Genomic DNA, 26,215 nt, shown 5'->3' with positions numbered 1-26,215 from the left:
TCAAAGGTAACCTGGCAGTCTTTTACAAACCATACCGAATAAGAATTCTTACAGAAAGTGTTATCTTGTATTGTTTTGAAATGCATTTTTTCATTAAATTTGCATTCGTGATATTGCTTATTTTTGTTTTTGTGTTTTCTAATCGTGCAGTCGACTCATTATCTTAGAACACAAATTAAATAATATTCTTAAAATGATAGTGCTTTGTTCGGCCGTCATTTGAGATTATTATTTTCTGCTTTATTATTTTTATTTTCCATTACTTCTGATCTTTTTAAACAGTTCCTTTCAAAATATACTGGATTCGTACTTATTTAAATGAGGGGAAATTTTCGATCTACAATGCAGCAAAGCTTACGTCATATCTAAACACAGCACACCAACAAACGTTGTCAGTGGTGTGCATCTCGCCACGACCATTATGCACATTAGAGAAAATAAAAATGGGGGTGCGTGCAGAGCTACGAGTGACTGGGTAGTTTGTGACAGATATTCGCACTAATTTTTAGCAGTGTCTATAACTGTCGAGCGAAAACAGGACATTCAAGTCTGGATGACCCAGTGATGAAAGCAAAACACTTGTTACTGGGTGCACTTGATTGACTATCAAAATATTTTGCCGGCGCACATTCAAGGTGAACGTCGACATCTACTTTCCATTTCGATATGATTATGGTCAACGATTTCAGTTTGTTTCCTCAAGGAGACTTGTGTCACTGCGTTCGGACAAATCCATATATGCTACACCCTATCTGCTGACCAGAACCAGAACCCGAAGCATTTAGTTAGCCTTGAGTGCATGCACGTATATCTTACCCCATCAGAATGGATTTTTTCGACTACATAATTTTGCCAGAAGACAACACTTATGTTGCCGTAGGTTCTTTTTCAATGCGCCAAGTGTGTGCTGCACACGGGACCTCGGTTTATCGTCTCTTCGAAAGAACATGCACCAGAGTTCATGAACCAATCCCTGTGCAGCTCCTTTCGTTCAAAAGGCCTCATTGAAGATCGAGGACTTAATCCGTCGATGTCCTACGTACTCAGAGTACGGCGATGTTTCCACTTTGCCAATATATGATGATGCCCATGTCATTGTATCTGGAGTTCAGAGTCTGGTACCACATCCTATGACCCAGATGCGGGAGGAGTTCAATGTCCGGCTACAAGAGAGTGCAGTTGAAAAAGACCTGGGCAGCGTAGAGCCACTAAGCTGTTGATTGATGTATACAAGTACCTACATGGTTTGTACAATGATACAGACAGACCTCGCCTCGAGCTAATCATTCCCTTCATATTTTGAAAGAAGTAATTGAATATGAAAGTGCATAGTCTCATTGCCATTGACACCCTAGCTGTCACGTTTGGCCATTTTCACATTTCTTCTTCTGTTTTTTCAAGTCCGTGAAGGATCATTGGATGCCGCACGAATAAACTGTTCCGTCACCACATTCCTCTAGGTCTGTCAGCTGTCACGGCCAACTGAAGCCTAGCTGAGTCTCAGTCTGCAAATTGTTTTCCTGGCCATTTCCGAATGGTTTTAGTTCATCATCTTTTCAGTCTTACCCTCCCTACTGATAGTTTCCTTTCTCAACAGTTCCTCGGGAGGGGGGGGGGGGGGGTGCAGGGGGGTGCGGAGGGGGGGTGGGGGGGGGGTTAGCAAGCCACCGGATCTTGTGTGTGTGTGTGTGTGTGCGACTCGGAGACAGAGCAAGACATACAAGACAATGGCCCCCTTCCTCACCCCCCCCCCCCCCCCCCCCCCCCCCCACACACACACACACATGCAACTACAAAGAACTCTTGCTGGACATCAACATTGAGACAGAAGAGGTGGAAAAGCTATTCAGGAATCTGAAACCTATAAGGCTGCTGGACTGGAATGAATTAGTCTGCTGATACTGGCAAAATTATCAGATATCCTGGCGAAACCCGTTACCATTCTCATCCAGCTATCCTTGAAAACGTGCGAGGTCCCAGAGGATTGGAAAAAGACTAATAACACACCCGTCTTTAAGAAAGGTAGTTGACTGACACCTGGAAACTATCGCCCTGCGAGTCTTACTTGCATTATATGCAAAGTGATGGAAAACATTGTGCGGGCAAGGTTAATACACCATAAAGAGACGAATGACCTGTTATGCAAGGAGCAGCACGGATTTGTAAAGGGACGCTCATGCATCACCCAGTTACTAGATGTTCTTGACGCTAGGACTGAGTCTATAGATGCAGGCGGTAGCGTAGATGTAATCTACACAGACTTCATGAAGGCGTTCGACTCAGTTCCACACAGACGTCTTCACTTGGAAGTTCCAGCACATGGTATACAAGGCAGGGTACTTGTCTGGATCCAATCCTTCTTGACAAACAGAACACAGAATGTAGTGGTCAATGGATGTACTTCTCAACAGCAAGGGTCACAAGCGGTATTCCACAAGGATCGATACTCGGGCCAACCATGTTTGCACCGTCTATAAATGACCTCCCAACAGTGTGTAGACGTTCACTGCGGATGTTTGCTGATGACACTACCTAGGTCTATAATTGCAGCGACACAACTGAGGCAATAGAGGCACTGCAGGATGACTTTAACAGTCTACAGGAATGGTCAGACAAATGGTTTCTGCGTTTCCATCCAGATAAATGCCATGTCCTGAAACTAGGGATCAAGAAATCTGAGACAGTGTACTACATGAAAGGGACTAGGGATGGGGAGAAGTTCAATGTCCGGCTACACGAGAGTGCAGTTGAAAAAGACCTGGGCAGCGTAGAGCCACTAAGCTGTTGACTTTTATCAAAGATAAACCATATAATGAAAGAATGGCCTACCTGCAATTACCAAGCTTAGAGCACCGAAGGAAACGTGGTGACATGATTGATGTATACAAGTACCTACATGGTTTGTACAATGATACAGACAGACCTCGCCTCGAGCTAATCACTTAAAGTGATGTCGGGACACGAGGGGGCACTCCCTGAAACCGACCAAGGGTAGATGCAGGCTTGCAGCACGCAGCTGGTACTTCTCCCAGAGAGTTGTGAACACCTGGAACAGCCGACCTGAGGAAGTGGTCACAGCCCCATCAGTTAACAGTTTCAAAAGCAGGCTCGACGCTTTTTGGAAAGGCAGTTCAACTGTCTACGATCCAGTTTGTCTGTGGTAGTTTGTAGGCATTATAATCCCCACGCACGCCACAGTAACAGTAGGAGCGTATGGATCGTGTAAAAAGCCAGAAGGCCTACACACTGATTTTGTCATGTTCAAGCTCAATTTCAAGTATATAAAGTAGCCTGTTTTCCTCTGGAGAAAGACCGACACTCGCGTCATTTACGAGCCTTCCCGGAAGCGTGTAAATCGGTCGTTCCCGTTAGTGCACACAGGAATGACCGAGATACGAGCAGTCCGCAGTAAACCACAACATTCATTCACAATGGAAGGCTCGAAGGAACCGTGGAATTCGCCTAAAGCAATGGAAGGGAAGCTTACAGAATTGTTGAATCCTGTAGAACCATTGATAATGCGTCTGCAGTCTCTTCTTGTTTGGGAATATCCTCGGAAAAGTGCCGTTTTTCTGGTGTTGATTCATGTGATGTTTTGGTAAGGAAATCAATTTCATCATAACTGAACGACCGTACTGTTTTTGTTTTTTTCTTCGAAATCAGGTGTTCATTCGTGTATTTTTTGGCAAGGAAGTTCGGTTATATATAACCTGGTAACCGAGCCCCTGTGTTGTCTGAATCGATTTATGATATGTTATAGACCTTTTAACTATTATAATGTATCACTATAATGTATCTTCTGATTCAGACAACATATGATTTGTGTGTGTGTGTGTGTGTGCGCGCGCGCGTATAAACACGACATGCCTATTGATTTTCAGCACAAAAAATGTGGCACTGCAACAGCTGATCCTGGTCTGGATTACTGCAGGGTCAGAATTTTTAGTTTGCTGACCTTGAGTGGCTTGACCAATAATATTATTGTTATTACATGATCTATTTCAACAGAACCATTAACGGTAGATTTTAACCCCACTCCTTGCACCCAGCTCTTGAAATTAGGAATCAGGAAAGTGAATCAAGGAAGTAACTGAACTGGAGGATAGAGAAAAGTCACAGGAAAAGAAAATGAAAAGCAGATCTTTATAGAATAGGGTAGGAGGGGGTGGTGCATGAGAAAGTGGGGATGGCAGAAATGACAGAAAAGTATTAATCACACACGCATGAAAACAACTTTATAATGTATTTGAAGGCACACAATTTGAATTTATCATTGCTTGCTTCCCTCTTAAAGAATCAAGTCCTTCACAGTGTATTATATTCCTATAGAACATGAACTGAGGGAATCAGTTACAGGTATCAACTCTATATTTATTTCAAAATAACAATGACAGTGATAAATAAACAAAATAGAAGACAAAAATAAATAAATAAACAATATAAGGGAAACAGGGAGAGAAGACTGAAGGAAGAAAAACCGCTTTCAAAGACAGCAATCAGAAGCCACCAGAATTCTCTCCAAAGGAAAGAGCCAGTGGACTGGCATGAGTGTGGCGTTTAACGACCTATTGGCATTGCACCCATAAGGTAAAGTTGTTCGTGGCCATGGTCTTTCTTTGTGAAGGATAGCGTGGTTAAGTCGAGGCATTGGATCCTGGTGTTGTGTGGTGGTGCAGTCCAGGGTGGCAGTCCGAGGGGTGTCCTTACTGTGTCCCGGCCAGTTGTTGATCAGTTGTATGGCAAATGATCCAGCTACCAATCACAGATGAGTGATGCTGTCAATCAGAGTGGGGGAAAAGTCACACAATCCAGTGACTTCCCAAAGCTGCCTTTGGAGGATGAGCAAGACAGCAAAATATGTTTTGAGAAAAGGTGACGGGCGCAATAGCTGAATGGTTAAAGCACTGGACTTTCAGTCTGAGGGTCCCGGGTTCGAATCACGATGATGGCGCCTGGTGGGTAAAGGGTGGAGATTTTTACGATCTCCCAGGTCAACATATGTGCAGACCTGCTAGTGCCTGAACCCCCTTCGTGTGTATATGCAAGCAGAAGATCAAATACGCACGTTAAAGATCCTGTAATCCATGTCAGCGTTCGGTGGGTTATGGAAACAAGAACATACCCAGCATGCACACCCCTGAAAATGGAGTATGGCTGCCTACATGGTGGGGTAAAAACGGTCATACACGTAAAAGCCCACTCGTGTGCATACGAGTGAACGCAAAAGAAGAAGTTTTGAGAAAAGAAATACCAATAACTTAAGTTATACCTTGTAAATAATTTTTTCTTTGCACCTTATGCTTGGGGATGCAAAAAGGTTGCAAGGGGGGTCACAAATGTGTGTTAAGCACAAGTGCTCAGTTCTGCTAAGCTCAGCTGTTATATTCTCAAGCACTGTTAGGCAAACAAGCACTGACACACAGCAAGTGTTGTGCATAGTAGTAGCCTTCTCTTCAATCAATGAGAAGATGCTGTTTACCCATATTTATGATGAAGAGAAAGAAGAAAAAAAAAAAGATTGAAAAGGGTTGACATTGCATTAAGACTTGGAGCTATTTCAGTGATTTGAATCAGAAGCCTTGACAAAAATACATTTCTGGATACATTTTAGTGCTGCTTCCATTAATATATTGCTGGCCTTGTCATGTCACTGACTATTGACAGTGAGAGTTGTCACATTTATCTGTTTTTGGTTTATGTTCCTGTCTCCCTGTCTCTGTCTCTTGTTTTCCTGCTGAAATGTCTGTTACTCATTTCTCTTTTGTAGTGCTCAGTTAATGAGTTGTGCACAAATTTAAGTAAACAGCAAAACAACACAAACAAAAAACTATAGTATTAGATTTATATATATATATATATATATATATATATATATATATATATATATATATATATATATATATAATGTTCATCGTAATACATTAATTGCAATTCAAACATTAAAAGCCACTTAATAGAAAAAAGGAAAAAAAGCACACACACACACTCAACAACAACAACAACAACAACCCTACAATAAAATGCAGCAGTACCATCTGTTACTGTGATAGTCCATCCCTTAATTCTATATGAAATGCAAATTAGCCATCACCAAATGCAAATAACATATTCATGTCATCTGCCTTTTCAGATTCCTGTAGGATTTTGTTGTTGTTGGGTTTTTTTGTTTTTTGTTGTTGTTTTTTTTGAAGAGCACTTGTTTTTAAACAGGAGTTTTAAATGAGTTTTTGGGAAAAAAAAATGAGTATCACTATCAGAATGAGAGGAGTTTTGTGGTTTGGCGAAACAAATGTTTATAACTGATATAAATGTGTGATTTATCCAAGCATCCTGTGTGCTAATGGAATGCAACAACAGTCGTTTACTTTGGACAACACAAAAACAAAGACCATTTTAAATACCATCACATTTGATTCGGTCAGGTGATTACCTTTGTGTTCAGAGCTCAGTTGGTTTTACTGAAGATAAATTTCACTTTTCAAAGAATAATCATTTATGATACAGTTTTCCATTGCACCAGGCAGGGAATACTTTATTTGAAAATAATTTGTTAATTACACTTACAGTGACAAAATGTTCACAGGACAAAAGGGAAGTGTAATGATATTAATTGAACTTCTAGCATTGATCTTGCTTAACTTCCCACCCCAAGCGCGCGCGCGCACACACACACACACACACACACACACACACACAAACACACACACAAGCACATGTATAGACATGCATGCACACATGTGTACATGGGTGAGATGTACACATTCCCATTGCTGATTTGCATGTCTTTAGTTCATACAGTATGTGTGTGCTCACACTCTGTAGCCCGTCTTGGTGTTGTGTGTGTGTGTCTAGATATATACATGTATACATGCTCACATACCCCCCCCCCCACCCCACCCCCCCACACACACACTCATCATAGACTTCAGGATTTCTGTATGTAGATAGATGAGCGTGTGTGGAAGAAGGGAGGTGGCAGAATGGTAAAGACGCTAGTCTGCCAGTACAGAGTCTGTGAGGGTCTGGGTTGTTCTTCTTCTGCGTTCACTTGTATGCACACGAGTGGGCTTTTACGTGTATGACCGTTTTTACCCCGCCATGTAGGCAGCCATACTCCGTTTTTGGGGGTGTGCATGCTGGGTATGTTCTTGTTTCCATAACCCACCGAACGCTGACATGGATTACAGGATCTTTAACGTGCGTATTTGATCTTCTGCTTGCATATACACACAAAGGGGGTTCAGGCAACTAGCAGGTCTGCACATATGTTGACCTGGGAGATCGTCAAAATCTCCACCCTTTACCCACCAGGCGCCGTCACCGTGATTCGAACCTGGGACCCTCAGATTGACAGTCCAACGCTTTAACCACTCGGCTGTTGCGCCCGTCTGGGTTCGAATCCTGTTCTCACCCTTCCTCCCAAGTTTGACTGGAAAACCAAACTGAGCATCCACTGATGGCTTTGAGTCGTTTGGATGAGATGATAAACCGAGGTCCCCGTGTGCAGTATGCACTTGGCGCACTGAAAAAGAACCTATGGCGACAAGAGTGTTGTCCTCTGGCAAATTCTGTAGGAAATCCACTATGATAGGTACACAACTATATGCATGCACTCAAGGCCTAAACGTGTTGGGAAATGCTGCTGGTTAGGAATCTGCCTAGCAGATGTGTAGCATATATGGCTTTGTCCGAATGCAGTGACGCCTCCTTGAGGGACTGAAACTGAAACTGAAATATATATATATATATATAAATTATTTATTTATTTATTTATTTATTTATTTTTTTTTTTGCAGGCTAGTGGCCGTGTGCTGTGTCCAAATTTACTCTGTGATAAGTGTGGCGCTGATGGTTATAATATTTGTCGATACCTGGAAGAAGAGGATTTGGCCCGAGATCAGAGGTAAGTGTATTGAGCTTAACATGATGTGGTGTTGCTTGTTCACTTGATCTTGTCAGTCTGAATATATACATATATACATATATATATATATATAATATGTTTCATTGTTTTTGTTGTTTGTTTTTTCATTTGTAACCCTCCCCAACCCCTGCTTATACAGACATGAGTTATTGTGATGCTTACACTTTTCCCACTTTATTATAAAAAAAAAAAGAAAAAAAAAAGAAAAGAAAAGGAGAAGTATGGTAGCTTATTATCGACCAAATTGTACTGGACTTTTTTTGTAAATCCCAAACATGTGCTGTCCTCAAACTGTCAATGAGTTAGCGAGCAGAATTCCAAGAAGTGATTAAAACTTAGGTTTTGGTCTGTGGTATGTGGTGTAAACATGAATGTTACAGGCTGGGCAGCTGTGAAAGTAGTGGATATGAGGAGAGAAAAAAAGGAGACAAAGAGATAATCGAACTTGATGAATTTACTCTCATATATATATATATATATATATATATATATATATATATATATAGTGTGTGATTAAAATGGATGGTTGTGGTATTGTTGATACTTATTGTGTCACTTTCTTTTCAGTTCCACCTGCTGTACCAGAGGATACTGATGAGTAAGTATCCCCCGTGGGGATGCCGGGGGGGTGGGGGGTGGGGTGGGGGGTCTTTCAGTATAAATAGCATCCCCGTCTTCTGGAAATTCTGTGCTAGAAATGTCCTCTTTTCTATCACTCTCTTTGTTTCAGCTTTTTTTCTTTCTTCACTTTCTGCCTTCCCAGTCCATTCCCCTTTCTTTTTTCAAGCAAGCCTTGACAACTTTTTAAATATTTTTTTTTTTTGCAGTCTATGAGTATGGTGTACTATCTGTGCTGTTTTGCTCAGGTGATTAGGTAGTGAGATGTAAACACTGGGATGGGCACTGGCTGCCCATTCTGCAGTGTCATTTGTCTTTATGGCCTTTTTTTTTAAAATGTATTTTTTGTTTGGCTTTGAAGTATTGTTTTTTTTTTTCCTTTTTTTCCTTTTTTTTTTTTTTTTTTTACAATCATTTGTAATCTGGGGATGATGAATTAAGCGGAATGGTTGGAGTCCTCTGCATGGCCTAGTCTTATTTGCCATGAGGAGCTAAATGGTTGGGATACAGTGTCATGAACTGTGTTTTGTGGGTTTGTCTTAGTGGTTTTTTTTTTTTTTTTTGTAGATGTGACAGTTTTGTGTTGACACAGTTGAGCATTTGTATGGTTTGACAGTCCTGATATGGCCCTCTGCGGTCGGCTGGACTGTAAGCAACAAGAACTGATGAGTAAGTAAAAACAACGTTTGACTGCAATGTGCCAAAGTTGGAGTCACAGTAGACGGGCGCCATAGCCGAATGGTTAAAGCGTTGGACTGTCAATCTGAGGGTCCCGGGTTCGAATCACGGTGACGGCGCCTGGTGGGTAAAGGGTGGAGATTTTTACGATCTCCCAGGTCAACATATGTGCAGACCTGCCAGTGCCTGAACCCCCTTCGTGTGTATACGCAAGCATAAGATCAAATACGCACGTTAAAGATCCTGTAATCCATGTCAGCGTTCGGTGGGTTATGGAAACAAGAACATGCCCAGCATGCACACCCCCGAAAGCGGAGTATGGCTGCCTACATGGCGGGGTAAAAACGGTCATACACGTAAAAAGCCCACTGTCGTATATACGTGTGAACGTGGGAGTTGAAGCCCACGAACGCAGAAGAAGAAGAAGAAGGAGTCACGGTAAAGTCAGATCCACTTCTCAAGATTTTTAGGACAAAGTATCAGTATTTACATAATTATTATATAGATATAAGATAAAACTAGCAGAGGCACCAGTGAAGTGGTTAGAGAAGAGTGTATATATATATGTATATATATGTATCTCTCTCTCTCTCTCTCTCTCTCTCTCTCTATATATATATATATATATATATATATATATATTGACTGATGTCATTGTTCAGAACAGTGTCTAAGTGTCTAAGGTTATCAATAATAGTATTAAGCCATGTCTGCCAACATTCTTCCATGCTTGGAGACAGTTACAATCATTGCTGTCATCCTAAGTTTTGGTTGTACAACAGAGGTTGAAGCTTTATACTGCCACACTAGACAGCTTGAAACCAGTGACTCCAAAGCTTTCGGTTTTCTTCATCTGGGTTTCACAGTTGTGAAAGTGCCATGATCAGGCAGAGCCATTTATAAGAATTGTCCTTACATTCTTCTGGGCTATAAACAGCAATGAAGGGTTGGTCATCTGTGGTTGTTTTTTGTTTTTGTTTTTGCATGCACATATATATATATATATAAGCTCATAACTACATAAGCATACACACGCGAACACACATACACACAAACATAGCTGTTCAAAGTAAACCTGATGCTGATTACTTAAACACAGCCAATGTATACCGCTCATGTCACCAGAAACAGTGATATTAAGTGAATGCAAATTACTTTCAAACAACCAGTCTGTACCATATCAAGTGAATGCAGATTACTTTCAAACAACCAGTGTATACCATTTATGTCACCAGATATGATAACATTATTGTCGGGGTGTTCAGTTTTCCTCCATGATGTTTGCAGTCTTTCCTACTCCTCTGTTAAGGCCTCAAGGCCTGACTAAGCGCGTTGGGTTACGCTGCTGGTCAGGCATCTGCTTGGCAGATGTGGTGTAGCGTATATGGTTTTGTCCGAACGCAGTGACGCCTCCTTGAGCTACTGAAACTGAAACTGTTAAGGCCAGACACAGTAGTACAAAAACGTATGAAATAAACTTGAAGTTTATGGCTTTCTGTGACATGGTATGCAAAGATATTGGACTAAACATGTCTAAAAAGGTCATTTTGTGCAATTTATCATGACGGTTTCCATGGAAACGAATCCAAAATGGCCGACAAACAAAAAAAATTAAAAGCTTATAACTTCGATACCTTTATAGATATGTTATTTCTGTTTGTTTTATTTGATTTATATGTATTTGTTCTTGATTATAGTGCAGTGGTATTTTGGAATTTGAATAAATACATTTATTATTATTTTTTTGTTGAAATGTGTATAAATTCCTTGACATATTTTTTTTTCAAATGACTGTATATTCATTCCTTTACTGGTACTATACAAACCACTGCACTATAATAAAGATGAATACACAAAGAAAGAAAGTACCAAGTTTGAACATGCTATCTTTTAAAGTTTTTGAGCCTTAGCATTTTGAAAAATCGTATTACGAGGACAAAACACAAAACTGAGAAAACAGGAAAAGGAGATGTGCTTGGTACTCACAAGAAATGACACATGTTGATGCTGTTTGAAGCTTTATTTAAGTGAATATAGTACCCAGGTGAAACGGACTATAAAGATTAGATGTTAAAGAAGCAAATTATGCGAAAAAACCAAAATCACAAAAAAATCATGATTTTGGTCAAAATTTCACTACCGTGTCCGGCCTTAAATAGTCATTACCACTCCTCCGTCACTGTAATCTTTTCCACTCAAGATGGACTCCTGTCCACCCACGACTTCTGAGTGTGCCGGAGATCGCCCGTCACCTGTCGGTGGCCATCTGCTACGTCCTGAGGACGGCAGCCTCGGCGCGCGTGTTGCGACGGGAAAAACCCGCCATTGTAAGTGTGGGTTCAGTTGTGTCTTAGGTGAATCTTTGACTCACTTGTGTAAACAAAGTGAGTCTATGTTTTAACCCGGTGTTCGGTTGTCTCTGTGTGTGTGTGTGTGTGTGTGTGTCTGTGTGTGTGTGTGTGTGTGTCCGTGGTAAACTTTAACATTGACATTTTCTCTGCAACTACTTTGTCAGTTGACACCAAATTTGGCATAAAAATAGGAAAAATTCAGTTCTTTCCAGTCATCTTGTTTAAAACAATATTGCACCTCTGGGATGGGCACAAAAAAAAAAAGAATGAAGCCTAATTATATGCAAACTGCATTTACTGTTATATTTATATTTTTTGTATTCTCTAAACTTGGCACTTTGATCTGATATTCTGACCCAACAGCTAGAGCAGTCATTATTATCATATTGTGTTCAAACAGGAGCTTCTTTTGCTAAGCATGGAAGTTTTATTTATTTTGCAAACGTTTTGGTGCAGATAGTAAAAAAGGGAAATTACTCTGTAATGCTAGGGGACTTAATTTGCTTTAAACTGATCTTTCTCATCTTAAACATTACATTTTGAAATTATACTCAATACATAAAAAGCTTGGATTTTTTTTTTAAAGTGTATCACAAGTGAGTCTTGAAGGCCTTGCCTCTCTTGTTTGTTTATTCTACTAGATGGTTTTCATGAGTTCAAGCTTCAGCTTTTTTTAGGCTTCAGCCACAAGAAGGCACCAGCACCGATGTAGTTACACACCATGCTACACTTCATCCGTTGTGAAGAAAGGGGCAGAGGCCTGATATCAGCTGCACATAATCCCAACATGCTGGTGACGCCTTGAGAGCTACGGGGAACGGGGTGGTGAGGAGAAGGGGGAAGATGTTTTGTGGAAATCTAAATCTGAAATACTTTTGGCTCATGTGTGAAAATGAAAGTGAGTCCTTGTAATAACCCTGATTCAGTTGTTCAGTTGTCTTTGTGTTTGTGTACTTACGTGTGTGTGTGTCCATGGTGAACTTTCTTCTCTTGAAATACTTTGTCTGGCATCTGGCAATTACCAAATTTTGGATTAAACAGGAGAAAAGTAATTCTTTGTACACATATCAATCGTAGGGTGTAATTGTTGTGGATTAAACTGTATATAATGTGGATTGTGAACTTTTTGGTTGTTTTTTTGTTTTGTTTTGTTTTGCTACCAAATGTGCAAGAAGAGTGTGACTTGTTTGATGTTAGTTGTGATGATGCCCTTGTTCCAGTTTTTCCTGCTGTTCACCACAGTCTTCACTTGTATGGCCGCACTGGGGATGTACATGTCTGGCTTCATGATCATCTACACCACAGGTAACCTGATATGTGTGTGTGTGTGTGTGTGTGTGTGTGTACGCATGTGTGACTAAAGCCGGGCTGAATGACGCAGCAAATGAATGGAGTCTCCCGTCGGACTGACGGATGAGTAGGCAGGCAGGCTTATCTGTCGGTGTGTGTCCTCATATGGGAGAAGAGGCCAATTCTGGATGCGCAGCACTTCCCACACGTGTTGCAAGGGAAAACATCTCCAGAAGTTGAGCCCTGCTTCCTTCGCTCACGCTTCTCCTTAATGGCCAGTGTTCTCTTGTTTTCAAACGTCTTTATGCCACTAGAGCACAGCATCCTCCAGCGAGAGCGGTCAAGGGCATCAGCAAATGAATGATGATCACCTAAAGGCAGCTCTCAGTCAGAGCTGCCTACCTGGGCAGCTTGTGATGCAGTTGACCCCATGTTTGTAAAGTGCTTAGAGGTTGGTTGCTGATCGAGGATAGGTGCTATATAAATATCCCTATCAGTCGATCAGTTTGACATGTATGTGATACAGTGAAGTTGTGAACCTAACTGTGTCTTGATATGAATGGACGGATTAATGACTTTACACTAGATCTAGATGTTAGAAACTCTGGCAAGTGTGGGATTTGAACCAGCGTGCTCAGATTCTCTCGCCTCCTTGGTGGACGCATATCCACTAGGCCAGTACTTCAGTTTTTGTGTGCATTTTGGTTTGCAGTGATGAGCCTGATGTTCAGTGATGAGCCTGATGTTCAGTGATGAGCCTGATGTTCAGTGATGAGCCTGATGGTGGTTTTGCAGTGATGAGCCTGATGGTGGTTTTCAGTGATGAGCCTGATGTTCAGTGATGAGCCTGATGTTCAGTGATGAGCCTGATGGTGGTTTTCAGTGATGAGCCTGATGTTCAGTGATGAGCCTGATGTTCAGTGATGAGCCTGATGTTCAGTGATGAGCCTGATGTTCAGTGATGAGCCTGATGTTCAGTGATGAGCCTGATGTTCAGTGGTGAGCCTGATGTTGGTTTTGCAGTGATGAGCCTGATGGTGGTTTTGCAGTGATGAGCCTGATGTTCAGTGATGAGCCTGATGTTCAGTGATGAGCCTGATGTTCAGTGATGAGCCTGATGAGCCTGATGTTAGTGATGAGCCTGATGTTCAGTGATGAGCCTTGTAGTGATGAGCCTGATGGTGGTTTTGTAGTGATGAGCCTGATGGTGGTTTTGTAGTGATGAGCCTGATGGTGGTTTTGCAGTGATGATGAGCCTGATGGTGGTTTTGTAGTGATGATGAGCCTGATGGTGGTTTTGTAGTGATGATGAGCCTGATGGTGGTTTTGTAGTGATGAGCCTGATGGTGGTTTTGTAGTGATGATGAGCCTGATGGTGGTTTTGCAGTGATGATGAGCCTGATGGTGGTTTTGTAGTGATGATGAGCCTGATGGTGGTTTTGCAGTGATGATGAGCCTGATGGTGGTTTTGCAGTGATGATGAGCCTGATGGTGGTTTTGCAGTGATGATGAGCCTGATGGTGGTTTTGCAGTGATGATGAGCCTGATGGTGGTTTTGCAGTGATGATGAGCCTGATGGTGGTTTTGCAGTGATGATGAGCCTGATGTTGGTTTTGTAGTGATGAGCCTGATGTCTGATGGTGGTTTTGCAGTGATGATGAGCCTGATGGTGGTTTTGTAGTGATGAGCCTGATGTCTGATGGTGGTTTTGCAGTGATGATGAGCCTGATGGTGGTTTTGTAGTGATGAGCCTGATGGTGGTTTTGTAGTGATGAGCCTGATGGTGGTTTTGTAGTGATGAGCCTGATGTCTGATGGTGGTTTTGCAGTGATGAGCCTGATGTCTGATGGTGGTTTTGTAGTGATGAGCCTGATGTCTGATGGTGGTTTTGCAGTGATGAGCCTGATGGTGGTTTTGTAGTGATGAGCCTGATGGTGGTTTTGCAGTGATGAGCCTGATGTCTGATGGTGGTTTTGCAGTGATGAGCCTGATGTCTGATGGTGGTTTTGTAGTGATGAGCCTGATGTCTGATGGTGGTTTTGTAGTGATGAGCCTGATGTCTGATGGTGGTTTTGTAGTGATGAGCCTGATGTCTGATGGTGGTTTTGTAGTGATGAGCCTGATGTCTGATGGTGGTTTTGCAGTGATGAGCCTGATGTCTGATGGTGGTTTTGTAGTGATGAGCCTGATGTCTGATGGTGGTTTTGCAGTGATGAGCCTGATGTCTGATGGTGGTTTTGTAGTGATGAGCCTGATGTCTGATGGTGGTTTTGTAGTGATGAGCCTGATGGTGGTTTTGTAGTGATGAGCCTGATGTCTGATGGTGGTTTTGCAGTGATGAGCCTGATGGTGGTTTTGCAGTGATGATGAGCATGATGTTCAGTGATGAGCCTGATGTTCAGTGGTGAGCCTGATGTTGGTTTTGCAGTGATGAGCCTGATGATCTGGCCCAGCCTGGTGTACCACAACCTGCTGAAGAGAGCCTACCTCCGCATGGAGCCTGCCTTCATGTGGCTCGACTACCAGCTGAAAAACAAGTGCCGCTTCCATTTCGGTGCGTTGATCTTCTTTTATTTATTTATTTTCATTTGGGGTTTGGTGGGAGGGTCAAGGGGAGGGGGAGGGTTGGAGGAGTAAGGAGGAGGGGCTGTCTAAGATTGAGTGCGCGCGTGCGTGTGTGTGTGTGTGTGTGTGTGTATGTGTGTGTATGTGTGTGTGTGTGTGTGTGTGTTTTAGGTGTGTTTGTATATGTGTGTTCATGTTGGTTTTCTGGTTATCATGTAAAGTTGCTGGGGAAAACCGTATTTGTGGTGAAAAACATCAGAAGAGTTTTGGAAGAAAATCAACGAAAGGTGTGGTGTGTGGGGGTAATTGCAAAAAACAGCAACCACTTTTTGTGCAATCTGAACATGTATAGAACATATTGATATAATAAAAAAATAAAAAAACACTACTCTTATCATGTAGGGCACTGTGGAAAAAAAACAAAAAAAACAAACAAAAAAAACCCCCTTCAGTTCAGTCTGCACATGTACATAGTATATTGATTTTAAAAAACACACAAAAAACCCCAACAAAAACAGAGAATACTGATATATAGCAACAACAGCACAACCTGTCTTCAAGTTGAGTTCTGAGCACACCTGCAGAGAACCAGAACACAAAACTGTGCATCACAAGGTACAGAGAATACTGATACAACAGCCGAATAAAAAAAACCCTCCAGCCTATCATCAAGTTGACTTGCGATCACCCCTCTAGAGAACCGAACACACACAAACTGCACATGGTCACCAGGTGCAGGGAAGACCGCCCGGCCCACAGGCCTCAGCACGGCAGCCGTGTCGGTGTCTGGGGGCTCAGCGGGGCGGGACGGGCGGCCGGGAATGCTGGCCCAGGTGGTGGAGGAGGTGGAGGAGGAGGAGTTCGAGCCCACCCTGGACCCCTTGGCCACTGCGGCCCTTGCGCGCGCCATCACGGACAGCGAGGACGAGGGCACGGGGGGCACCCCCTCCATGCCCGCCCTCTCTAAAGAACCCTCCATCGACAACAGTGATGATGGTCAGTGGGAGATGGTTTTTGTCCCTCTGTGTGTGTGTGTGAGTGTGTTGTGTGTGCATGTGTTTTGTGTGTGTTTGTGTTATGATGTGTTTGTGCGTGTGCATGTGTATTGGATTTTGTGTTATTGGATATGTTTGTAAATGTATATGTTTGTGGGAGAGTGCATGTAAATGAATGCGTCTGTATGTTCATGCATTTTCCTCATTTACATACGTGTGTGTGTGTGTGTGTGTGTGTGAAGATGTGAAAACTTTTGATGTGGTTTTCCTTGAGGCGTGTTGCCCTGACCGTCACGGTGCAGCTCTGTTCACAGAGAGGCGCAACGAAGACTTCAGCCTGGACGTGGACGCCATGCCCTCCTTTGATGACCTTGACCACTCCGATGACGACCTGACCCCTGTGACCCTAGCGCCCCGCCTCAAGAGCGAGCTGCAGCATGCTGGGGGAGACATGGCCTTCGCCCCCTCCCACTTCGAGGACTCGGACTCGGACGACGACGAGACCAACATGGCAGGAGACCTCAGCTTCCCGGACGTGACGCAGACGGTGCTGTCCTCGGACACGGACGCTGCGACGGCCGCCCTGACCAGCACCCTGGTGACCAAGACCTTGACGTCCATGATGGAGTCGGCGCTGCAGGGGGTGATGGGGATGACCACGGGGGGGCAGCAGGCACAGTCATCGGGACGCCTGCCGCACACGGGCACCAAGATCACCTACACCAAGACAGTGGACGGGGAGTGCGTGGACTTTGCCACCCCGGAGCCCACCATCACGGAGGACGAGGAAGGCTGCGAGCCCAGCGATGAGGACGAGAACAGCAACGCCCTGGACGACACATTAAACAACGAAGTGGCCGAGATCGAGAGAGACTTTGACTTTCTGGACGACCTCGGCGGGGATGGAGAGTCTCCCACGACCCCTCAGTGACCTGTGCTGCTGCTGCTGCTTCCTTATACGGGGTCTGAACTGTCTGTGGGATGAGACTGAAGGATTGGTTTGTTTCTGGCGTCGGGAGGAACAGTAAGTTGTGAGTTTCTCTTTTGGAAGGGCACAGGGACGGGTTGTTGGGGAGGGGGGAAGGAACCCAATGGTCAGCTTTGTAAAGTCGAGATCTGGTGAAGCCGCATGCAGTCTTGGTGTGTTGTAGGTGTTTGGTTTTGTTTATTCTGTTTGTTGTACTTGTCACCACACTGCTGGATCTGAACAGATGCTCTTTGGGAACATTCCAGAATGGTAGTGACAGTGTGGTTGAACAGTATAGTGCTGTTGGGTCTTTTGATAGATAAAGGAAGTAAAGAGGTACGTTACTGTTTTCTGTGTAAAGTGAGTGCAAGTTTATGAGGTTGGGTACAGCAGATCTGTTAGAAAAAGAAATCCTGTTAGAAGTATTTACATTTGATGCAGCATTAATTAGTGAAAGGTCCAGAATATGTGAGGGAGAAACAAAAGCATCTTGATGAATGCAGTTGCTCTTTGTCGGTAACACTTTCTGTGTTTCTGGACCGCATGTATATGTGTAAAAGTGCACTCATGTTTACCATGCATCACACAAGATTTTAAAAAACCAAAACGAACCATGACATCTGTGTTGATCCTGTGAATGGATCACTGAGGAGAACATTTCCTAATGAAATGAAAGGAGAGGGGGAAAAATACAATTTTCTCGCTAGCCACCTGTTATATCACTTTAAGAGCTGGGAAACAAGGACGTAGATTCCTTTGGAAATATATATATATCTATATTATATCGACAATAAAAGATCTGTGGCAATACCAGGATTTCATGACGTGCGCTGGATTTATTTGCTGCTTTTTGCCATTTCGTGCTTGGTGTTGTGAAAACTGTTTCACTGCCTTTCTGTTCCCCCCCCTGGGAGGCTCTGTGGGTTGCTTCTAGTGCCGTTGGCAGCACATGTATGCTGTTATTACTTTGTTCATGTCTATGCAATCATCCACTTGATGCCCCAGCTTCCATACCTCCGTTCATCAGCCGTGTGTGTGTGTGGAGGGGTAGACTGACCATTCTTGTTTTTGACAGATAGTTATAAATCAATCTCTGGAACCATAACACAGTTGCTGCAGTTCTAAAAGTACAGCTTTTCAGTTTCATGTCGACACTCTCACTGTCAAACCATCTGGTGGTTTTTTTTTGTGGCTGGTGTTGACAGTTGTGTGAAAAATTAGGGGTGGGGTTGGGGGGGAGGGGTCTGCGTTTTTTTGTTTTTTTTTATGAGAAAAACTGGCTGAAGAGTTTGCAGGAAAATAATACATACACGCAAAAGTTCAGATGAAGAGTGTTCGGGAAATAAATACAAAGGACTGGGTGGTGAAGTGATCTTAGAAGCTGCTCATATCTTGAATGACCAGTGGTCATGATTGAGTCTTTATGACAACAACAGCAAACAAAGATAACAGGATGAATAAAAGTGAGAAAATTCTCAAAGTATATTTAATTCTCATTTATACATCACAGAAATATGTCCCTCTTATAGACTACTTATTTTACTTTAAGGAACTGAAATTATGTAATTATCACAGAAATGTGGCTAATTTTTTTTTACTCTTCATACTTTCCCAAAGGAACTGAAATGATCTGAATTGGCTATGAAAAAGACGGGCGCAATAGCCGAGTGGTTAAAGCATTGGACTGTCAATCTGAGGGTCCCAGGTTCGAGTCACGGTGACAGCGCCTGGTGGGTAAAGGGTGGAGATTTTTACGATCTCCCAGGTCAACATATGTGCAGACCTGCTAGTGACTGAACCCCCTTCGTGTGTATATTCAAGCAGAAGATCAAATACGCACGTTAAAGATCCTGTAATCCATGTCAGCGTTCGGTGGGTTATGGAAACAAGAACATACCCAGCATGCACACCCCGGAAAACGGAGTATGGCTGTCTACATGGCGGGGTAAAAACGGTCATACACGTAAAAGCCCACTCGTGTGCATACGAGTGAATGTGGGAGTTGCAGCCCACGAACGCAGAAGAAGAAGGCTATGAAAAAAAAAGAAAAGAAAAAAAGAAAAAAAAGTATATCCAGCAGTTAAACTGATCAAGGAGATCTGTCCGCTCTGTGTTTTGTCTCCCACTGAAGTAAGGGGATAGTTGCTTTAAATTAGTGATGTCACATTCAAACTATACTGAACTGAGTTGGTAGAAAATCAGTGTTGATGCAGCAGGTGGTCTTCCTCCTTCCCCTCACTTCTTTTGAATTTTTTTTATATTCTTTTTCTTTTTTTTTAGAGGGTGGGGTGGGGGGGTTCTTTTGTTGCATGTGTTTTTTTGTGAAGAGAGATTAATTGTCATGAAAGCACAGTAGTGCGGTAGTTGGTGTGTGTCTGTGAGTCACTGTGTGTGTGTGTGTGTGTGTGTGTGTGTGTGTGTTTGTGTCTGTGAGTCACTGAGTGTTTGTGTGTGTGTGTGTGTGTGTGTGTGTGTGTACACAGGCTCATTCACACCCTCGGACAGTCTGGTTCACCCGTCACCCATCTTCCCTCCCCCACCCTCCTCCTCCTCATTGCCCACCCTCCACTCCCCCTCCCCCCTCCCCTAGCTGTTGCTCACTGGTGATTCCACAGCCAGATCCATTCTTCATGTTGTACCGTTAGAGAGTGAGTAACTCCAGAGACACATTGTACAACAGATCTGTCCCACTTCATTGATGTGATTAGTGACATTGGCACCGTTTTGTGTTGAGTTGTTTTTAGATCCAGTGTTTTTCACTTTGCTGCTTTGTGGTTACCTTTTTACTTGTTATTTCTTTTCTTAATTTCTTTTTTTTTATTATCATTATCTGTTTCTAGATCGTTGTCGAAGTAGTCAGTGCATAACTTGATATCCTCAAATGGTGTCATGGGTTGAGAATGTTTTTGGATTACATTTGAAATGTTGTGAAGTTTTGAAACGTTGTGCTTTTTATTATTCATTCCAGGGAAAGTATATATATATATATATCTATATATATATCTATATTTGTGATACTGTGTGTGATGTTTAGTGAATGTAGATGTTTTACATATATATGATTGCACTTCCATTGTCATCTTGCCACATGTGCGATTTTTGTTTTCTTCAGAGAAGGGTTGTCAAGCAGATGAATATGGTATTGACATACTCATTAATTCATGAGAGCACCTTTAAGAGTTTTGAGTTAGTCATCGTCTTTTTGTACAGATTCCCGGTACAGTCCATCCAGTCAGTTGCTGTGTTGCTTTTTCCTTCAGTTCCGTGTGAAATGATGTGTGTTTGTGTATGTGTGTGTGCGTGTGTGCGTATGTGTGTGTGTGCATGCGGTCTTAGCACTGGGTGTAGTACTAGAGTAGCATATGTAATGTGATTACAGAGAAAATGAACGAAAATGATTGTTCTGTTATGTACATGACTGCTGTTCTTTCTTGACGTATTTTTGTTTTTTTCTGTGCCAAAGATTTGATCTTTGCTGTAAGTGTATACCTTCTGGCACAGTGTGTGTGTGTGTGTGTGTGTGCACGCGTGAGTGTCATTTTACATGGACCCTAAACACCTTTGTAGATTTTCCTATGCATGCATAACCTAAGCCATATGGATAAACAGGCAGACAAGTTTTCAGTTTTTTATATTTTTCAGTGTTGTGTTGATGGGTGGTTGTCAGCCTGGTGTATTTTTTTTGTTTTTTTTTGTTCTATTGCAACACTCCTGCAAACCCTCAGCAAGTTAAACATGTATCTGTGGAGGGAGTACTTGTGTGTGTGTGTGTGTGTGTGTGTGTCCTTATTAAAGCCTCAAAGGGCTCATAGCTAATTTTGTGAATTCATTTTGCTAAACGCCACAGTCACTGCAGGGACAGTAACTGTAAACATTTACACTGGTTTTTTTTGGTTTTTTTTTTAGATTCTGATGGCACAGGTTTCGTCTGCTTCATTGAAAGTCATTTTCCAATGTTCATATTGCTTTTAAAAGTGTGCATGGCAGGCCAGAATAGTTGCATTGGTATGTTGTTGGAACGAGCGAGATTTGAGGCCTCTCAGTAAGGCTTGAGATAGGGTGGAGTCTGTCTAGGATTTGTTGTTACCATGACTGAGGCCGCCATGAAAGAGCTTCCCCTCTGCACCCAGTAGTGGAAGTCACTCTCAGAAACATTGTGACCACTGATCTGCCATGGCTGTGCTTTTTAATGCGGTTGTATTTTTTTTATTGGACTGTACCTGATATGGCTGGTGGCCGGTGGGTAGGTGTGGTTGGCTAGACTATATAAGAAATATGCGTCAAGTGTGGTTGCATCCTGTTTATCATGGGTATCACTGGCAGAACCATGCTGTGTGGAGGGAGTTTATGATCGTGCACAATAATAGCAACCTGTTTGGATATTACAGAAGGAATTAATACGGTTTACAGGGGCTTGGAAATCCTGCATGAACGGCAGAAGTGATCCTGTAAACCTTGCTGCCATGGAATACACTGAAGGAATCATCATAGTGGGGGTGGATGGGGGAGGGAAGGGTGGGGGTTGGAGGTTATGTGTTACAAACACCAGAAATATACTGGTGGGTGGTGGGGTGGGGATGGAAAATGTGTGTTGGTGTCATAGTTCCAGAACTTTGGACAGCCGTTAGGATAATGTTAAATCACAGTCCCATTCTTTGGCGTCAGGCAGTTGGAATACTGCACACTTTACACATTTGTATAAAAAAAGAAGAAAAAAATCACAGTCCTGTTCTCAAGTTTTGCATGTTGTTAACAAAGAGAAGCGTGCTGGTTTCAGCACAAAACCTGTGGTACCGACATTTTGAGTCACAAGCTTGCTTTCATTTATTTTCTGTGTTGCTGCAGCAGGTAAGTGACATCCACCATGTACAGGTGTTTTTTTTTTTTTTTATAGCACGCGTTGAATGCTCACTTTGTATCAGCCAGACTTTGCCAGTTAAAAAATTAGTTTTTTTTGTTTGGACACTAAGGTGCTTCTCTGTAAAATTTGTATGTCAAACATTTTTGGAAACTCATATATAACATAATACACACAGTGCTTTAAACGAGGCAATGATGTTGATGAATGTTAAAACAGATAAAGTAAAATGGGTTTTTAAAAAAAGAAGAAGAAAAAACAACACAAAAATGGATACGTTGGGCATGCATCATCTTTGCACCACCATGATTAAGCAGATACCTGATTTGAAGACAGAGATATTACATTGACAGCATATTGCTTATCCTCTCCTGCAGTGAATCGTGAAACTGGAAATTTACTGATGAATGAATGTAGTGACAAAAGTGAAGTATACAGCTGCCAGAATCTGACATTTTTCTCAACAGTCCTTGAAAAATGGTTTCACATTAGGTGAGGAGAGGTGCTTTCATTGTCATCTGGAGTTAAACTACTATCTGCTGGAAGCTGGGTTAAAAAAAAAAATCAAAAAAAAATCACCTTATTGCTTGAACCAGCACCATTATTTATTTCTTCCGAAGTAGTGGAAGTTATGTGAATCTGTTGAAGTGGTCTGAACAATCATGTTCAGTCAAAGAATTTTAGAAAGAAAAAAAAAAGTATGTTATATTTTTCTGATTGTGATCAATATCTTAAAAGAAGCTGCCACAAGTTTCCCAATTTGAGGTGTTATCAGTGTGTGTGTGTGTGCGGGAGTGTGTGGTTTCAAATCGGAATGCAGATGTTGATTTTAAACTGTGAACTGAACCAGACTTATTTTCTGAATCATAAAAGGTTTTGTTAATCAGTTTAAAGCAGTCAATCAAACAATAAAAGTGACAAACCTACCCATCTTGTGCACTGCTAACTGCACTTGATCTGAATAATTCACGTATCTGAAACTTACTTTTGATGACAAATAATCTGACAGTATTTTTAAATGTGGAATTTCAAAGCTGAATTTTGGTTTCAGTTGCCAGTATAAACTGAAATGTTCAAGGTAAAAACTGATGACAAAAACTTAATTGACAAACCATGAGAAAAAAAACGACAACCCTAAGAACATGAAACAGGTTTTGCACCTTTTCACTAAATGTTTACAGAATCTTTGTTCAGTGGAAAAAATCTAAGAATCTTTTATTATTATTTAAAATTTGAATTGTAAGAGCATTTATATTATTATTTCTTTTCTTATGAAGAATCTGTGATTAAGTAGTAGAATAGATTCCCCCCCGCACATGTATGTATTTATATTTGCCACATTATTGATTTCATTTTTAGTTTATCAGTAATTATAGTTCTGGTGACTGGTTAAGATCAGAATGATAACATGTATGATAGTCAGGGAACTAGATGGTGGATAGTACACTCACTGTAAATGTTTCCATTGAAGTGTAAAGGTTCACTGTTTTGTCTTCATACACTAAGTGTTGTGAAAAAAAAAAGGTGACAATATCTGCTGCCAGGTTTTAAGTCTCATGGTATCAGTTAAACCAGGTGCTTGTGTGCTTTATGAACTGAAATCATCTTGTTTTTCTGTGTCTTTTCATCACAGTTCTGTAATACTGGTGGTAAAAGTACATTGATTCAGTGTCTTCACTGGGGTCTCGAGTTGCTCTGTGTGAATTTCTTTCAGTTTATGTCTTGCATAGAAATTCCCCCCCCCCCCCCCCCCCAAAAAAAAAAAGTATGGGGTGGTTAATATCATAAACAGAATTCTTTTAAAGAATGAAAAATGTTTCCATATATATTTTAAGCTATTATTGGTATTAATTAACTAATCAAGGGTGGTTCTTCCATAGAAATTGTAGTTTGGGTGCACTGAATTTATGTGGTGGCTCAAAGATAGCAGATCAGCTATCAAGGGCAAGGTTATGTCAGTTTCCATAATGCGATTCAAGTACATTGAGAGAGAAGCTCAGTTTTTCAAAGCTGTGTTCTCTTCACCAAATGATCAATTAGAATTTTATATATATACATATACAGGATCCACACACACACATATATATATATATGATCCACATGAAAATACAAGTTATTTTGAACTGGAAGGAGATAAGTATATCTCAATGAAAAATGGATCCACAAAAAATATTAATGATCTAAAAAAGGGAGATAAGTTACTCCATCACAAAATATTCTGTCTCCATGCATGCCAGCATTCACATGTTTAAGTCTAATAAAGTGTGGGATATGAATATCAGAAAAAAAAGATTATAAATGTTTTAATTTATACATGTATTGTTGTACTTCTTTGCCAAGTTTTTGTGTTGCATGTGGGTTTTTATTGTAGTGTTTTAAGAGGTAAAACATACTCGTCTTTATCCTGGAACAGAATATCACTCACGTTTTCCAGTTTGTGGCAGTGTCAGTGATAAGTTCTTACATACTCTGTTGTTTTTTCTGGAACAGGACTGCAACAGAATATATCTGACGATAAAGAGCACACTGCATGCTGTTTGTTGTCATTAGTTCTTAAGAATCTATGCAATGATCAGTCAGCGTTTTTAGCAAAGTTATATATTTTCAGTGCTGAAATCTCCATATTTAGTCAATATTTTAAGTTTTGATGGACTCCTTAATTTAACCTTTAGATTACTGTCATTCTGAAAGGTAGGAAAACTACAAGGAACTGTTGCACTTTTTACACCTTTTTTTGCTCCATCCCTGCCCCTTCAAACGTGTTTCAATCCAACAGTATTTGTTGATATTTGGGGCAAAATACTGGATGTAACATCTTATTTTCAACTGTCTTGATAACGGCTTTCATTTCAAGTTGATTTGAGAAGTCTTATGAGCATTTTGTCTCCTGTACGCTGTTGTAGTGCATAGTGCTTGTATCACAATTTGATTGCAGCATGTTCTGGAGAAAAAAGTGAATATGTCTTTCTTGGGTTTTCCTAGTTTATCTGTGTGTGAGGATGCAAGTGTACATTGTATTGCAACTCATCATATGAAATAAAATAAAGAAAAGAATAAACACAGAAAAAGAGACTGTCTCATCACCAGCATCACAGGAAACATGGGTCACATGAAGAGCAGATAGAGCTGAGTGACCAGAACTAGGTAGGGTCTGGCCACCTCATGAGAATGGAAGACAACTCTTCTGTTTTAAACCTGCCACAGGAAAGTGCTGCAGCAATTTAAGAACACTCTCATAAATTAATTCTCAGTCTCATTGCTGGATTGCTTGGAAGCATTATCAACAAGCACAGCAGCGCAGATGCAGATGTTAAACTTAAAGGAGTGGCAAGGCCAGAGTAGCCTTAAAGCAGCTCAAGAACATTTGGAGCTCCAGAGCACTCTCAAGACAAACAAAAATCTGGCTTCACGATTCCAATATGAAGTCACTGATGCTGTATGGTGCTGAATCATGGAGGATCACGAACACTACCTTCAACAAAATGCGGATGTTCATCAACAACTGTCTGAACTCTTCCAGATCCACCGGCCAGACAAGGACAGCAACATCGGCCTGTGTTAAAAGACATAACAACAGCCTGCTAAAAGTGAAATTGGAAGGTGGTGGGGATGGACTGGGTTACACACTATGAAAACTAACATCAAGCATCACCAGACTGCCCTGACATAACATGGAGAGGCTGACAAGAAACACCTGGCAAAGAGACCTTTAGGCAGACACAAAGGCATCGGGCTTTACCTGGAGCTGGAGGCACAGGCAATGGCACAGAAGGGATTGGGGACTTTGGAGGTCTTTAGCTGACGGCCTGTACACCAGGAGGGATAAAAGGCCAAAGTTGCTTATGACTAAATAAGTTCCTTGTTGCTGGATGGGAAAACCTTGCTTTGGACCGCAGTACCTGGAGAATAACAATCAAAGCCTTTGAAAGATGTTTGTCACAGCTCTATCAGAAATAGCAGCCCATGAAA

General features: G+C 41.7%; 1 protein-coding gene across 1 annotated transcript; it reads left to right on the top strand.

The window, feature by feature from the left end:
* Positions 1–3,366: 3,366 nt before the first annotated feature.
* On the top strand, positions 3,367–24,538 carry LOC143296751 (uncharacterized). The gene is made up of 8 exons (XM_076608819.1): positions 3,367–3,598; positions 7,797–7,903; positions 8,492–8,522; positions 11,421–11,547; positions 12,792–12,876; positions 15,290–15,415; positions 16,159–16,422; positions 16,736–24,538. The coding sequence occupies exons 1-8, from the start codon at positions 3,384–3,386 to the stop codon at positions 17,350–17,352; spliced, it is 1,572 nt and encodes a 523-aa protein (XP_076464934.1). The 5' UTR covers positions 3,367–3,383; the 3' UTR covers positions 17,353–24,538.
* The last annotated feature ends 1,677 nt before the right edge of the window (positions 24,539–26,215 follow it).

The sequence above is a fragment of the Babylonia areolata genome, chromosome 2 (assembly GCF_041734735.1).
Source record: "Babylonia areolata isolate BAREFJ2019XMU chromosome 2, ASM4173473v1, whole genome shotgun sequence".
In the NCBI taxonomy this organism is placed as follows: domain Eukaryota; kingdom Metazoa; phylum Mollusca; class Gastropoda; order Neogastropoda; family Buccinidae; genus Babylonia; species Babylonia areolata.
The sequence above is the reverse complement of the archived record's forward strand: the minus strand, read 5'-3'. Positions and strand labels throughout refer to the sequence as shown.

What these genes read in the sequence shown, in the direction of transcription:
- LOC143296751 (XM_076608819.1), top strand. Translation starts at nt 3,384, where the DNA reads ATGACCGAGATACGAGCAGTCCGCAGTAAACCACAACATTCATTCACA. An exon ending in GTACCAGAGGATACTGATGA is followed by an intron (nt 8,523 to 11,420) that starts GTAAGTATCCCC and finishes TTTCCACTCAAG; the next exon opens with ATGGACTCCTGTCCACCCAC. An exon ending in CAAGTGCCGCTTCCATTTCG is followed by an intron (nt 15,416 to 16,158) that starts GTGCGTTGATCT and finishes CATGGTCACCAG; the next exon opens with GTGCAGGGAAGACCGCCCGG.